The sequence below is a fragment of the Rhinolophus sinicus genome, linkage group LG15 (assembly GCF_036562045.2).
Source record: "Rhinolophus sinicus isolate RSC01 linkage group LG15, ASM3656204v1, whole genome shotgun sequence".
Lineage (NCBI taxonomy): Eukaryota > Metazoa > Chordata > Mammalia > Chiroptera > Rhinolophidae > Rhinolophus > Rhinolophus sinicus.
The window spans coordinates 22,733,561-22,750,831 of NC_133764.1; the positions used below are offsets into that span (position 1 = coordinate 22,733,561).

The 17,271-nt window shown below is 36.5% G+C and overlaps 1 protein-coding gene across 15 annotated transcripts in view; it reads left to right on the top strand.

Annotated features, from left to right (window-relative positions):
- The window catches only part of SYNRG (synergin gamma), a 67,197-nt gene that overhangs the window by 25,432 nt on the left and 24,494 nt on the right, over positions 1-17,271 (top strand). For all 15 annotated transcript variants that reach the window (XM_019732530.2, XM_019732532.2, XM_019732533.2 and 12 more), the window contains 7 exons: positions 473-550; positions 2,482-2,678; positions 3,313-3,561; positions 4,757-4,890; positions 7,342-7,460; positions 7,651-7,713; positions 12,513-13,457. In XM_019732530.2, coding sequence (XP_019588089.2) covers positions 473-550; positions 2,482-2,678; positions 3,313-3,561; positions 4,757-4,890; positions 7,342-7,460; positions 7,651-7,713; positions 12,513-13,457 — 1,785 coding nt within the window. The remainder of the gene's footprint in view (positions 1-472; positions 551-2,481; positions 2,679-3,312; positions 3,562-4,756; positions 4,891-7,341; positions 7,461-7,650; positions 7,714-12,512; positions 13,458-17,271) is intronic.

The following is a 17,271-nucleotide window of genomic DNA, read 5'->3' on the forward strand; positions in this document are numbered from 1 at the left end:
GCCTATGAGGTCAACTCTCAGAGGATGTTTCACTGGATGAAATAAAAGTCAAAAATCCTATACATCCAAGGCAGCAGTGTCATATTCAAGTAAAAAAATATCAGATTTTATAAAGAAACATGATTAAAAGCTGCAAGTAAAGCTTGGGCAACTATGTTTTTTTACATATATAATTTGTAAACTACCATCATGTTTTTTCTTTAATTTGTAATACATGTGAAATGGTGCAAGCCTCGTATGAGTCAGAATATTGATTTGGTACATCCTAGGTGGTGGTGTTTTTTAATTTACTTTTTAGAACATAGTTAATGTATGAGTTGTTTAGAAGCCAGATATTTTAGTTGTATTGGTGACTTTTTTTTTTTAGTGTCTCTAGCCAGTGCTCTTTTTATAAAAAACCATGATTCAGTGTGATTTCCACATCTTCTATATGGACCATTATGTACATTAGATAATGTTCCTTATCTTCTAGGTGTGGGAGTATTTCCCTCACAGGATCCTGTTCAGCCCAGAATGCCTCCTTGGATTTACAATGAGAGTTTGGTTCCAGGTAAAATAGCTTCTTTGTCCAGGATTCCCATCTGTATATTTTGCTTTAAATGTTGTAAATGTAGTTTTGAATAGTTACTGTTGTGGTTACAAAATATGCAGAAGGAATTGTAACTTTTTTCTTGTTTATTGTTTTTTTGAAAGAGTACAGAAAATTAAATAGATCAAGGGTTTCTTAAGGCTGCCTCCTATATGAAATAACTATAAATGTTGGAGAAATGTTTTGCTTTAATGTTTTATTGACCATGATATACTTTTATTTCTAAAAGCTTGTCTTAGATTTATCATGCTTTAAAAGACATTACCAAATATTTATTTTATAGATTATTAATACCTTATCAAGAGTAGTACCAATATGTTTAATGCAGTTTTCTGAACTCTTGATGATCAGCTTATATTTTTAACAATATTCTTACGACTTTTTTGTCATATGATAGTATATGAAGTGAAAGATCAAATGGCATCTCTTTCTACACTGGAAGATGATGTTTACTTTTTTCTTTAAGTATTACTGCTGAGCCAAAAAATATCACTAAGGTGCACATTTTGTGGTAGGACTCAGTTGACACAAGGAAAAATTCTATGTAAGCATGGTTGATGTGCACAGAATAATGACCATTACAGCAGCATATGTTAACCAATCTCAATAAATTGTAACTTACTCAATTTACTCTACTTTGCCAACCCCTTGTAAACTAAAGGTAACATTCATCGGATCTTTAGTTTTCTAGATTGGTTATACACTTGATTAAATAAAACTCATACAAGATTCCTGTAGCTGAACTTCTTTTTGGAAGAAACCAGTAATGTCTGCTTTTCATCATAATCACATAACCACAAATTGAAAGGCTAATTTCCCAAACCAGTATGGGACTTCAGTTGTACATGAATGTAATAGGTTTTCTCCCACCTGCCCATTAGACAGTTTGCATCCTTTCTTCATCCTCTCTTTCTTCAAGGCAGACAAACAAAATGTGGATCTTGGTATCTTTTGGAGTTCTAGCCATGTTCTGCCAGATTAGTATTTCTTTCTTTCTGCTCCTTTCAAAATACGTGCACACGTAATTTCCTAGTCAAAATATGTGTTGTTATGGCCAAGCTATTAACCTGTAATTCATATTTAAATCATAGATGTAAAATTTTTGTTTTAAACATTTTTCGCAGTCTACCTTAGCCCTACCCACTTCAGCCCCCAAAATTCTTCAAACTAAGGTTGCCAGATTTAGCAAATAAGCATACAGAACATCCAGTTAAATTTGAATTTCAGATAAACAGCAAAAAATTGTTTGGTATAAGTATGCCCCATTCAGTATTGGCATCCTGTATTTGACATGGCAACCCTAGCTTTCACAGCCTTTCTCACTTTTTCCTTTGGAAACCCCATTTTATTGTGAAAAACTCCCCAACAGTCTTCTTTTTTTCTGCTTCCTCACCTTAACTGAAATTTTGTCTTTCTCCGAAGGCTTTTTTTCCATAGCACCGTACCCAATGATGTTTTTTCTCACGGCCTCTCATTTATTGGGATAGGAAAAACATGGTGTTGATATAATTCTTGCTTCCAACTGCTGTTTTCAGACTATTCCCAGCATCATTACTCTACAACTTGTCTTTTAAAGTCCAAAGCATCTGCCTACCATTTCCATCTCATTTTTGTTACTATTGTCTACTGAATTGGAAGACTTTCTCTTACCTTTAGTCCCCAATTTTCATCTTTAGGGCCAAGCACCAACCTCTCTTCTAAGCTCCAGACTCGAATTGTCTGCTGGATAGTTCCACTTGAGTATTTTTACAGCACTTCAAACCCTGACATGGCTTTAGTTTTATTAAAGCAGTTTAAGATTATTCTTATACAAGCAATAATGACAACAATAACAACAAAAAAAGATCAGTTGTAATGTGTTTACCTTTGTAATCTGGTCTTGCCTTTCATAGATGCCTATAAGAAAATCTTAGAAACCACAATGACTTCAACTGGAATAGACACTGCTAAACTTTATCCCATTCTGATGTCATCTGGACTTCCCAGGGAAACTCTTGGACAGATATGGGCCTTAGCTAATAGAACTACACCTGGCAAACTGACTAAAGAAGAACTTTATACTGTTCTCGCCATGATAGCAGTAACACAGGTAGACGTTATTTCTTAAATTAGATCAAATAACTTTTCGATATAAATTGAAAGAATATGAATCCTTTATGCCTACAACCTTGTGGAATTCCTTGAACATTCAAATTTAGGTTATTTTCAAGACATAGTACTTCAAAAACTTATAATTTATATGAAGCACATACTAGCAAAATATTCCTTTGTTTAGAAACTGTTTAACATATTAGCATCCTCTGGCCTGACTGTATCCCTTCTGAACTCGAAAGTTAGTAATAATGAAATTACTCTATCTTTTGAAGTCCTTATTTAAAATTCCTTAGATATAGATAAAGTATTCTCTGTTTGGTAGCAATTTTTCTTATGTTACAAAATCATTTGTCATATATGTAATCGTGATCTGATTATAGTAAATTCACCAAACTTGCCAGAGGGTGAAAATGTCAGAGTTGATGTGTTGGCCATTTCTTTGCTAAATATTAGGTTTATGTTAACCTTGTAACTTATTTTCTTGTATCAAATTCATGAGTTTGGGGAGAGTTAGAGTGGAAACATACCAAGGCTACAGATTTTACATTTAGATGTCACTTTGCCAGATTTAGGTTATACATAGTTTGCAATCCTCTAAAATGTTCCCATTTTCCTCCTGTTCTGTGTAGAGGGGTATTCCTGCCATGAGTCCTGATGCTTTAAACCAGTTCCCAGCGGCTCCTGTTCCAACTTTAAGTGGCTTTCCTATGACTTTGCCCACCGCAGTGAGTCAGCCAACAGGGATGCCTTCAGGCTCTGCAGGCTCCATGCCCCTCAACGTGGGACAGCCAGTCATGGGCATTAACCTCATCGGACCAGTAGGGGGAGCTGCAGCCCAGGCTTCCAGTGGCTTCATGCCAACTTACCAGGCAAATCAGGTAAATGGAGAAACTGCATATTCCAAATAATCCCTGAAAGTGAATCTGGGCAACTTTTTTTCTGGGGATGCAGAGAAGATTGCTGGATTATGATGGACACTGGAGGTGAAAACTAAACATTATTAAAGCAAAAACAACATTTAATTTTTCGTTATTTAAAAAACATGAAGCAATTTGTTAAGCCTTAAGATACTTGAATTTTAAACATTTATAGTTCTTTATATACATTTTAAACATCAAGCCTAATAAAGTTAATTAAATTCTTAGGCTGTGTCTTTTGAGGAAGCTGTTAAACATGAAATTAAAATGCTTCAGTTTATTTTTCACTTCTCAGATTAGCAAATATTTTTTTAAAACATACAATACTTAGTGTCAGTGAAAATGTAGGGAAAAGAGTTTATTGGTACAGCCTTTTTGGAAGGCAGGCTTGGCAATAACTATCAAAATCCTAAATGTCTGTATCTTCTGACCTAGCGGTCATACTATTTGGAATTTATCCCACAGAAATAGTAACTCAAATTGTAGCAAAGATATACACAAGGATATTTGTTGTAGAGTAAAAAAATTAGAAATAGCTAAATGTCCATCAGGAAAAGAAAGGTTATATAAATTTTGGTTCATTCATACAGTGGCAAATTATTTGAGCTTTAAAATGAATGAGATAGACCTACATGTACTGCATCAAAAAGATGTCCAAGTCATAATGACATTTTTAAAGTGCAAAACAGTATAAGCTCAGTTCTCTATAAAACAAATGAGCTTTTAACAGTACTCACTTCTAGAGCATGGGATTAGGAGTCAGTGATCACTGCTGACTTTATACGTGTGTAATTGAGTCTAACAAGTTTATATCACTTTTGTAATTTACAAACATGTATAAAATGTGTTTTAAAGATGGCAGGTTCTCAGTACTCTATTAAATATGATTTAGCTGTTTAAAAATTGTATAGCTAGCTCTTTAAACCAGTTTTTTACCATTTGTACAAGAAGTGTCTAAAAACATAAGACAGAATTCCTGACCTAAGCATTTGAGTTGGTATGTTGTCTAAAAGGTGTTCTTCTAAAATTAGGTATTTGTACCTAAATGCAGAGATTTACAAGGTAGTCTTTGAGGTTGACAAACCTCAAAGCTTTGATTTGTTATTTACTGTTTTATCAATTTGATGCTTTCTATTTAAATGTACTCTAAACCTAGGTGGTAAAACCAGAGGAGGATGACTTCCAAGATTTTCAAGATGCTTCTAAGTCAGGAACCCTTGATGACTCATTCAGTGATTTCCAAGACTTACCTGCTTCTTCAAAAACAAATAATTCCCAGCATGGAAACAGGTAGAAAAGAGTTGAATATAGTTAACATTGTATTTATGATGAGAAGCCTAGTATAGCTAAGAGAATTAAGACTCCTTACTCTCATGCTTTCTACATTAATCCTTACTCTTTTTAAATCGTTTTTTTTTCCCTTCTTTTGCCTCGCACCCCGCCCCACTCCGGTTCAAGCTGTTGTTTCTCAGTCTAATTGTGTAGGACACAGCTCACTGGCCCATGCTGGTATGATGAGCCTTGCGCTGCCCCCCAGCTGAGGCAGTTGGTCTCCAGTCATCCGTCAGCTGCTCACAGCGGCTCTTGTGCGGCTCCTGGCAGCAGCTCACGGCAGCCCAGCTCCAGGGAGAGCCGTTGTTCACAATCTTAGCTGTAGAGGGCGCAGCTCACTGGCCCATGTGGGAATCGAACTGGCGACCTCAGCATTAGGAGCACTGTGCTCCAACCACCTGAACCACCGGAATGGCCCTAATCCTTACTCTTTATTCATAGTTTTACTCTTGAAATTTCTCGCCCCATTGTCCATGTTGAATTTCAGCTCCTACCATTTCCTCCCAGTGCACATCTGCTTGCCAATATTTTATCTGCCGGAGCTAAAACTGATTTATTACAGCTGAGTGCACCTGTGCAGTGATTACTTTGTTCTTCGTAATAGATCTAGAACTTTAGCTGTTGGAAAGCTTTTTAGGCAGGGGCACATAATTTGATATTTTGCAATATAATGTACTATTGATTTTCCACAGAAATCATAATTCGGAAATTAGATATGATTATTCGTGTCTCTTATATTTGAGATCAGTGGCTGTTAGGCCTTCATATTTTTGTTTTGTTGGTTTGGATAGACAGTTGCATAAACATCTAATATTTTTTATAGTAGCTTAACTTTTAGGTACAGTAACTGATTCAGTATGTTCTCAACACCTTTCCATCATTTTAAAAAAGTATTTAGATATTTCTAACATACCAGACTTTGAGTAAGCAATGTGAATTTCTTTGGTTATTTTTGGAACTTGTTTTTGTCAAGATACATATTCCATTTCTCTTACCGTGTTTCCCTGAAAATAAATAAGACCTAGCCGGACCATCAGCTCTAATGTGTCTTTTGGAGCAAAAGTTAATATAAGACCTGGTATTATATTATATTACATTACATTACATAAGACCCGGTCTTATATTAAAATAAGACCGGATCTTATCTTAATTTTTGCTCCAAAAGACACTTTAGAGCTAGTGGCCTGGCTAGGCCTTATTTTCAGGGAAGCACGGTTTGTGGCTGCTGTTTGGTAGTGATGTGAAATTACAATATTTGATAGCACTACGTCCTAAAGCACTGCAGACAGACCCCCTGTTAGCATGCATGTACAAGAACTGGGTTTCTTACCTTGCTTGGAGGCCACTGATAAGATTTAAATGACTGTGGAAAGATTTTTGCTCCAGGGCAAAGAACTCAATAGAAATCCATTTATGTAATATGTGTGTGTAGTGGGGGGGGTATTGAATGACTGCAAAGAACTCAATAGAAATCCATTTATACAACGTGTGGGGGTGGGGAGAAGGGGGAAGTATTGAATGACATAAACCAGTGTTGGAATGCAGTCATTCATATGTAAAGGTGGTTCTTCCTGGGAGCTGCCTGGGTCTGATAAGAAGGGGGAAAAAAGCAATGCTTTTATAGTATGTGTTTAAGCCATCCACGAATTACCCTCACTGATACTACTCATTACGCTGTTTTTCAATCCAGGGAGAAATATGTCCACAGGCAGAAGTATCTTTATCTAATTTTAAAGTGATTGTTGTTTTGCTACAAAGATAGCTTCTGGAGCCTTGTAAAAATGCAAATTGCATTAACTCCAGGGCTGCTTATCAGATGTCTGAACTTCTGCCTTAGTAAGCAATGCGGTGTGATCAAAGAGGAGCAGTTTACATCTTGGCTTGAACATTTCATAAATAGATTTTTATCTTAACTATTCCACCTCTGCATTCTGACCCCATTTTAGAGAATAATTCCTATTAAGGTTAACATAATTTACTTTAAAATATTGGGTATACCTATTTGAAGCTGTTCACTTTTGTAGTTTCATGGACCTTAAGTTAAAATTGCAGGAGGTCATCATTCTATAACAGTCTATTTCCAATGCCATTCCAATTGTTTCTATGGCTTAAAGAGATGATTATATGGTCAGCAGCTAATAATCTGATCAAATTAAAGATGCTAATCAGCATCTAGAAAAAAATTATTGGTTGAGTGTTGTTTCAATATATTTTTCAATAAAAAGGATGTTGTTTTTAATCATTGTGGTACACACACGTACACACGTCTAGTTTCTAACTTTTAAAGCAGGGAGCCATGAGTTTTAACTAGGTACCTATATGCCATTTTAATTCTAAGCTCCTACTTGATGGTAAGGGAAGGACTCAATGTTCTAGTCATTAAGAAATATTTCTTTCTTTCCCTTTCAGTGCCCCGTCTTTGTTGATGCCATTTTCTGGAACTAAAGCATCGGCTTCAATGGATAAATACGCTGTGTTTAAAGGAATTGCAGCTGACAAGTCCTCTGAAAATACTGTTCCATTTGGAGGTAAAAGCAGTTCCTAAATTCATAGACCTGTAATGTACATCTTTGTTTTTAGCAGTGGTCTGTTATGGTGAATGTGTAAAATGCTTATACCATATGCCGAGTGTGTCTGGCTGTCCCAGGCGGCCTTACTTGCTTGAGTTGTGACCTCCAGGTTCCTGACCTTACTTGAGCTTCTGTCTCTTCATCATAGAGCCTGGTGATAAATATCGTGCTTTCAGAGAACTTGAACAGACAGCAGAAAGTAAATCTTCAGGTAAGTTTTTGATTCCTTAAATGGATAAATTATTTCAATTTCTAATAAAAGAAATCTTGGATGGTTTTTTTCAGTGATGCTGCTGAACATGCCTTTATTTTATTATGTGGGCTTTTTTTCTGTGTGTGTATGTGTGTTTGTGTGTCACTCTGGAAATTAGAAGGAAGCAAAATGTGGTTCAGTTATTGGAAATTATTTTCTAAAATGTATAGCAAACCCCGAATTAGTGTAATTTCCTCTGACAATGGTGTGTTCCCTTTCATCGACAGCCTTCAAGCCAAGTTAGACTCCTGTATCAAGTGGAAGGCTGTGACTGTTTTCGGTTATTATAATGTTCAACAAGACTTGACTTGAACTTTTGGCAGTACAGAAATCTGTGGACTATACAAAAGGCAGCAACTAGTCTTTTGTTTTTCAAGATTTTCAAAATTGGTTATAATTTAATAAGATGAAGTGAGAAGGGTCTATGTGCATATGTGGTTCCCACCTCTGATAGAAGGGCTTAAATAGACTGGAAAGGACTATAGAATGATGATTTGAGAGCCATGTATGTAAAGGCTGAAAGTTATGTTTGTGGTTAAATGCTGCTATAAACCTGATGTGTAGGGTTTAGGTAATGCATAGGCCAAATTGTGTCCTTCAAAGCTTAACTGTGCACGCTGTGCAATTTGTATGCTCTAATGAGGATTTCTTCCTGGGAACAGTAACACATTCTACCTTTGTGTACTGAATGCCCAAATTTGGAATATCCTTCAGCAATCATTTGTTCTCACCCTTCTGCCCAGGGGATGGGGTTGGGAGTAGGGGGTGGGAGGAGACTATAGGAAAGATAAAGTATGTGTGAAAGTTAGAGAGTGTACTGCTTAAATATCTGTGAAAAGGGAAACTCACGTCTTCTAAAAACACAGTCCCTTATAGCTCTTAGATTCTAGAAATGTTTCCTTGTGTTTCATTCAAGCCTTTAGGACATAATAACTATTTCTTCCTCTGTACCTGTATTAGGTATTAGGATTACAAAGGTAAACCCTAGAGGAACTTTTGGCTTGTTAGTTTGTCATTTACTCCTAGCAATGCTTTCATCAATTCTTAGGCCAAGGCAAGTGTGGAGTAAAGAGCGTGGTGTGATATCAGGGTTCTGTGTGTAGTATGGTATTGATGATCATACCATACGTATGTTATTCCAGGGAAAGACAATGGTGCAACCAAAATGTAAGCAGCACCTTTGTCTTGCTTTGACAGTACTTTATTAACAGAATCCCAGATTGTTGTTGACATTTTTGTTTGCTTGCTTTCATTCCTATCTTTAACTGTAAGGCCTTCTAAGTAGAGATGCCAACTCTGTTAATTTTAGAAGAATATATTTTATTCTACTTGCATTAAAAATGCACTGGCCTGACTTCATCCAAGTACCGTGTTTCCCCGAAAATAAGACCTAGCCAGACCATCAGCTTTAATGCGTCTTTTGGAGCAAAAATTAATATAAGACCGGGTCTTATATAAGAGCCGGTCTTATAGCAAAATAAGACTGGGTCTTATATTAATTTTTGCTCCAAAAGACACATTAGAGCTAATTGTCTGGCTACGTCTTATTTTCAGGGAAACATCGTATGTTAGTATCTTAGAATTTATGAAGAATCTTATAGTATTATGTTCCGAGCTGTGGGTTTCTTAGATTACTAAATGACAGAGGTTAATAATATTTCCTTTTTTCAACAACAAAAAAACAGTCCAGTTAAAAAATGGGCAGAGAACCTGAACAGACACTTCTCCCAAGAAGACATACAAACGGCCAACAGATAAATGAAAAAATACTCAACATCAATAGCTATTAGGGAAATGCAAATCAAAACTACAATGAGATACCACCTCACACCTGTTAGAATGACTATCCTCAACAAAACAAATAATAACAAGTGTTGGAGAGGCTGTGGAGAAAAAGGAACCCTGATACACTACTGGTAGGAATGTAAATTAGTACAGCCACTATGGAAAACAATATGGAGGTTCCTCAAAAAATTAAGAGTAGAGCTACCATATGACCCAGCAATCCCTCTCCTGGGAATCTACCCAGAAAAATCTGGAAACATATATCCATAAAGATCTATGTACTTCAATGTTCATTGCAGCATTATTTACGGTGGCCAAGACATGGAAACAACCAAAGTGTCCTTTGATAGATGATTGGATAACGAAGATGTGGTATATATACACAATGGAATATTACTCTGCCATAAGAAGAGATGAAATACTGCCATTTGCGACAACATGGGTGGATTTTGAGATTATTATGTTAAATGAAATAAGTCAGACAGAAAAAGTCTAGAACCATATGATTTCACTGATATGTGGGATATAAAACTGAAAGCAACAAAGAAACAAGACAAACAAAAACTCATAGATACAGACAACAGTTTAGTGGTTACCAGAGGGCATGGGGGGAGGAGGGTTGGTAGAAGAGGGTAAAGGTGGTTAATTATACGGTGATGGAAGAACTGACTCTGGGTGGTGAGCATACAATTTGATATATAGATGATGTATTATAGAATTGTACACTTGAAATCTATGTAATTTTACTAACTATTGTCACCCCAATAAATTTAATTTAAAAAAGAAAGGCTTTTAGCAAATTTAAAAAAATTTCCTTTTTTCTACCCCTACGATTTAAACCACTAAGTCAAAGAAGAAAATGTTCTATGTAGAGAAGTGACACTTCTTATTGAACTTTTAGCAAAAAATGATCTCTTTTGAAATATTTTTTAGGGCCTAAAAGTGGCAATTAGAGAGAGAAACTTAGGAGGATTCAGAAGTGAACTGAACAGCGACCCATGAAGTAATATGCTTAATGTACCTTCTGATATGCAAGCTTCAAATGACTGCAACTAAATTATTTACCCAAAAATTCTCTTTGTTTTTGAACTTGTAAACCCACCCATTTTTATTTCTTTTTAACCCTTTCACCCAGCTTACATTTCTAATGGAAAAGTTAACAATTCATCAGTAAGTTTAGTTTGCTGTGGTGATTTCTTTCAAAAAATAACAAAGCAAAACTTGTCAATTTCACAGATATTTCAAAGCAGCACACCAAAAATTTAGGCTGTTACAAAATTGGCTGCTTATTTTTTCATTTGCAGAAATAATACAAATATTATCAGTGATATACTTGCCTAAAGTACTAAGGTGATTTTTTTTTAAGTTTTACATCTGCTTCTCCTGTCAATTTGTGAAATTGACTTTAGTTTTATTGATGGTATGTCTTACAAACATAAAATACAGGAATTCTGAATGCTTTCCTCTCCTTCTAAAATTTCCCTAATGTTAAATAGGTTTCTCTGTGTTGATGAATTATGCTGGTAAATGGATTAAGTATCTCAGATTAGAAAGAAAAATCAGCTTCCATAGTTGTCTATGCTTATTTCATATGATATATCCATGTAGATATTATGTTATATGTACAACATATTTAAAACCTGTATTTTAATGACAATTTTAAGAATTGAATTTTGATTTTAAGTACACTTTTATAGTTCATATGCTTCTATATCTAATTTTTAGGGGGAAATTGAATTTAAAAAGTAGATGAAAAAATTAAAGCTTGTAACTTAATTTATAACTCTCTAGATATGGCACTCATATTTTTAAATAATAAGTGATGTTGGTATAGCTACGTTTATATTTGGTTTATCTCTGGTTTTCATTACCTATTATAACCTAGTGGATTTTATGGAAGACCTTCAGACACCACTAGAAAACTAAGATTGTCTGCAGATTGCTATGATGGTAAAGAATAGAAAACCTAATAAGAATCATGGCTCCAGATTTTTATCAGTGTCTTAACTGAGTCTATTTAATTATTTGTGAGAAAGACATTAGCACCTATTCTTCTAAAAACTTAATAAAAACTCTCAGTAACCTCATCCTAAGAGTAGCACAATATAAGCTAAAGTTTAAATCACGTCCTTTGAATAATAGAGTTGATACTTTAAATTTTAATAATAGGGCTGGTATTTATTCAAGTCCCTATGATTTTAATAAATAAGAATAAGCATTCATTGGTACAGTGAGTTAGCTGATTTCAAGAAAAAGCCAAGTGCTCACAGATCTCTTTTCTGTGACATTCAGCTTATTTGTTAAAGAGTATAGAAAGAAGCTGCTTTAAAATGTGCCCTTGGCCAGAATGCTCGGTAAATAAGTAGATACCTTTTCAAAAATTTTCATCACAGTTGCCTTCAAATTAATGCCTACACATGCTTGAGCAAGACCACCTGGCATCTAATGCTGTGCTAAACACAGTGAGCAAAGTGGTGTACATCCTAAATGTCAGGTGCAGGACTTCTCCTTTACTTCATTGATACCTGTGATACAGTCTTCCTGCTTGGTCACCATGTAACACATTTTATCGTTAAAGGGCCACTCTTTTAATATGCCTCTCTTCGGTAACCTCCAGCACCGATTTTTTTATTCTATTGTACACTTGACTGGCTAGCCATAGCAAGAAAAAGTCCTGGGAGCAGTGATTTTTGGCAAACCCAAGGACCTGGCACAGCACACTAAAGGAGCGAGTGAAAATGACAGTTAGGTGCTCTCGGTTTGATTTTCAGTTTTTCTGTATCATTACCCTTCAATGTAGAAAAAAATAAGTCGTTTCTGAAGGGATATTTGGTAGGGTTCAAACTGTGGTTAAATTATGTCAAGCCAGTGAGGGGAGAGTGTATAAAAGTATGTCCGTCAGTTAGTATGCTGTGCATCATGTGGTTTTCAACTCAGCAGTCGCATTTATTTAGTTGTGTTTTTTCTTTTAGGAGAAAACTTTGCAGAATTTAGATCTGCAGGAACTGATGATGGTTTCACCGATTTTAAAACTGCCGATAGTATATCACCACTAGAGCCACCAACAAAAGACAAAACTTTTCCAGCAGCCTTCCCCTCAGGAGCTATACAACAGAAACAACAAACACAAGTGAAAAATCCTCTGAACTTAGCAGACTTAGACATGTTTTCCTCAGTTAATTGCAGCAGCGAGAAACCATTGTCTTTTTCAGCTGCAGTTAGTGCACCAAGACCTGTTTCTGCACGAGCCCCGCCAGCAGGCTCTGCGGCAGCTACAGCCGCGTGGGCATCAACCAAGTCTTCTAGTTTGGCTGATGATTTTGGAGAATTCAACCTTTTTGGGGAGTATTCTAGTCCAGCATCTGTTGGGGAGCAGGATGACTTTGCAGACTTCATGGCTTTCAGTAACAGCTCTGTTTCATCTGAGCAAAAGGCAGATGACAAATATGATGCCCTTAAAGAGGAAGCTAGTCCCGTTCCTCTTCCCAGCAGCGCCGGCAGCACAGTGAAGGGCGGGCAGAACCCAGCTGCAGCATCTACCAAATACGATGTCTTCAAACAACTTTCCCTGGAAGGCTCTGGCCTAGGGGTTGAAGACCTGAAAGATAGCACTCCTTCGGGAAAAAGTGATGATGGTTTTGCTGACTTCCACTCCAGTACGTTTTCTTCCATGAACTTGGACAAATCCCTGGGAGAGAAGGTGGCGTTCAGACACACCAAAGAAGACTCCGCTTCGGTGAAATCCTTGGATCTCCCTTCCATCGGTGGCAGCAGCGTTGGCAAGGAGGATTCTGAAGATGCTCTCTCTGCTCAGTTTGACATGAAACTGGCGGATGTGGGAGGAGATCTTAAGCATGTCATGTCTGATAGCTCTTTGGATTTACCGACAGTTAGTGGCCAGCATCCGCCTGCTGCAGGTGAGGAATTGGTGCGATTGCTCTGGTGACGGTGACGTGGATGGCAGAGATGGTTCTGTGGGTGTGGATTTATGGAAGAGGAGGCCCTGGCTCTGAACCTTTATGGATTTCTAATAAGTAACCTCTTTGGGGCCAGTCCCCTTAAAACAGTGTTATATGTGATTCTGTGGATACTTGGAAATAGGGGCACCATGAACTAAGGAACTTAGATTGGATAGCTAAAATATTTTTATTTTTGAAATCTAATACCAACTTGGTGTTAGAGGCACATAAAAATCCACTGCTAAATGAACCCCACGTTGCCAAAAGGTCAGTGTTTCCCTCCCCTTTTTTCCGCTCTTGGGTATGTTTGGCAGCTGCCAAAACAGTATATTATTCCGTTTGGTTTATAGACATTAACTCTTGTTAAGTCAAGAAAGTAAAAATGTCTAGCCAGTTGTAGTGCAGTTTGCCTTGTCCCTACAAGAGAAGAAGAGGGAAAGAGCTTGTATATGGATGTCCTGTGTGCCAGTCTCTGGCAAGAAGGAGGGCACGAGTTGTTAGTGGAATTCAGGTGCAGTTTTCAGTGTTAACTCTTATTACTGGAAGTATTAAACTGTAACAAATCTATAGATGGTAGAATAGGGTAACTACTCATTTTCTCATAAAAGGTTTGAGAGCATCTTATAAGGGAGACCTCGTAAAATTCTGTATGGATTTACATGTAGCAGTTTTTTCTCTAGTTTAACTTCTTGTCATAAAAACTAGATTCCCAAGTGTCCTAGTTTTTATTTTGTTTTGTTATTTGATATGTATATAGAAAGATAAACCTATTTTGTGGCCTTTCATAATGAGAAATATCTCAGTATTACTGTATTCTAGAAAATTTATTATGCATATGAAGGGTTTGTTGTTTTTTAACTAGAGAGGGACATATAACACACTTCCAAGTTTACAGATTCAGGCAGAAATTGTAAGTATTATGACTTTTGCATATATCAAATTGGTAAGTCAGAAAACAAAACTGCATGCATCCTTTGGCTATTGACATGTTGGAAGTATCCTTAAACAGGGGTGCTGAGTTAGGAGCAAGTTTTCAAAGACATTACATTGCTACTTGCTAAGGCCTTTTCCAAGTGCAGGGGGCTGTCTGTAGAGCTCCTGTGTGTCTACTTCCTTTTTTGTACTTTTCCTCCAATATTTTCCTTTTCTTTTTCCTTTTGGCTGCTGTTTGTTTGATGGAGTGATTTTGTTTCTATTTTTTGTATGAGCTGCTTGTGCAGTTGGTTGCAAAGTGCTCCATTTCTGGACAACAATATTTGATTTTTATTTAAAAGTCTCATAACAAGTAAACTAGCCTTTTGGACTTTGAAATTATTAAGTAGAAGCTATTTTTCTGAAAGTAACCTATATTCTTTCATAGTGCCACACTAAATGTCTTTAATGTCTTTATGAGATGAGTCTAATCTGGGTTTGAGATGTCTTTTTTTTTTTCCCCCTCCTTTTATTTGGGGAGGGAGGTTGGTTTTTCTGAATGAGTTTGTTCTGATTGACCTGTTAAAATAATCTTCTGTGCCCACGTTCCTTGATGTATGTTTGGAGCAATCCCAGCTTGGAACCTGTAATGTTCAAGCCAAGTCTCTTCAGTTTGAGGATATTCTTAAAAGCCGATTGTTTCCTCCTTTTAATCTGTAAACCTCCTGTTGGAAAGGAGCAGTATCCCTTTAGAGCGGTTGTTAAAAGGGGTTCGTTTCTGACCAATGAGCTGTACACTGGTGTTGCGCAAAACTGCTGCGTAAATGTATGGTAGAGGCTGAAGGGCAGGGACTTACTTCTTCAAGGCAATTTGGGTTTCCTTTATCCTCATGTTGACCACAGTATCTCTTGCTCTCTTAGTCTGAGGGTTAAAGGTACTTCTTGGAGAAATTAGAAGTGGGCTGATGAAGAGAGAATAAACCTAGTAGACTGCTATCTCTGGACCTTAGTCCTGTTTAAAAACCCTAACTTAACTCTGAAGGGGATACTGTCTCTTTTAACTCTTGCTATAATTCTTTGTATGGAAGGTAGATAATACTAATAACATTGCCTGATTTCTCTACATATTATTGCATTTAACCCTTTGGGCCCTTGCTGCATAGAATTTCAACTCGGCTGCATTTGTTCTCCCACTAAATTGAATCTGTCTGGCACTGAAGCATCTTCATGTGCAGTCATTAAGATGATCTGGTTTTGTCGGCAGCAAGAGCTCACCCTCATTTGTAACACTCAAAGGGTTAGCAAGACTTCTGTAGCTACCTACCTACCTACCTACCTGTAAAGTAGCTCTTCTTTGACATTGAAAATCTTTGTATTTTAATCAGCGCCTTATTTATTTATTTATTTATTTTTGGGCTGCTTTTCTGATGTCCTTTTTTCAATTTAGATATTTTCTGTGTGAATGTGCCGTTTCAAACTTGCTTTGATATATTCCTCTGCAAATACTGATCTGCATGCTTATTCTGATGACTTCTTTTCCAGCTCTTCTGTACCACTTTTTTGTGATCTGTAAGTCCTATGTTAATAAATAATTCTTTGGCATATTTTGAAAGTGTGGGGATGTGTGTAATTTGTACTTTTTCAGTGTTAGACCAAAGAAATACCTGTTCCACATCAACTTTAAAGCAGTAGCATCTCCTGGATTAGAGGGTTTTCCCTTTTGTTGGTTTTGTTTCTTCAAATACCTTTCTCCTACAAGAAACTGTTGGTACATTTTAGCCTTTCTTCTTATAGTTCATTGATAAAAGTTTTTAACATGGCACTGGATTAAAATAATAACTTTAGACATTTGTTTTAGAAGTGTAAAGTTGACACTATTTTACACATTAGAGAGAAAAATGGACTCCTTTCTTCCAGTGAAGAAGCTGAGTAGATTTGATTGCTTTGTAAAGATCGCAGTCTGTCTGGTCTCCAGGAGGAGTTACACTGCGGACAGGGAAGGAAGGCCAGGGGCGGCCCTAAGTGAGAGTGGAGTGTTGGGAACGAGGGACACGTCATCTGTTAAGAACTACATTATCTGTAAATTTCAAATAAATGATCAAGTGGTATTGAGATGGACTTCTGAGCACAGTGAATGTAAACTGAATTTAGATTGATAATCTCTAGTGGAAAGTGGTCAGTGTTCATGCCAGGAAGTCTTCAGGGCTGAAATTGATTCTGAGTTGACAATGGGGTACTTCATCCCCTAATTGTAGAGCTACGTTATCTTTCCAATTTCAGAATGTATTGTGAAGCCACCCTCTGTTGTTTTCCATTTAGTTTATAAAGCAAGTTCTTAAAATAAATGACTTTAGAGGATGTCTCAAAGTAAGCTTTAAACATTTTCATTTTTAAGAAAACACTTCTAGGAAGATGCACAAAAGTTAGCAACAGAGTAGGCCAAATTTGGAAAATCGTTTTTTCCATTTTGGAGTATAATAATAGAGAAAACCTTGGGAATATTATTGTTTGCAGATCAGAAACCCAAGACCCATAAAACCTTGGGAAAAAAGGGTTGTTTCCATGGTTTAAATTTTTTTCTTACAATTTGAGGCTTTAATTCTTTGTTCTTTTTTAAAATTTGAGACAGAAAGAAAATTAAACTATTGAAGAGGATTTTGAATAGGATTCCTGAAAGATCACTTATAGTATCTGAAATATGCCATTTGAGAAAAAAGAGTTGCAAATTGGGGTTTAGATTAACTCTAAGAAAAGCTGGGTCTGCCATTCAAAAATATCATGTTTTACAGTGTAATGCTTTAGAAAATTGAATAGTACATGGTTTCAAAAACCTTGTGTGCTGCTAACTAATTTGGAAGAA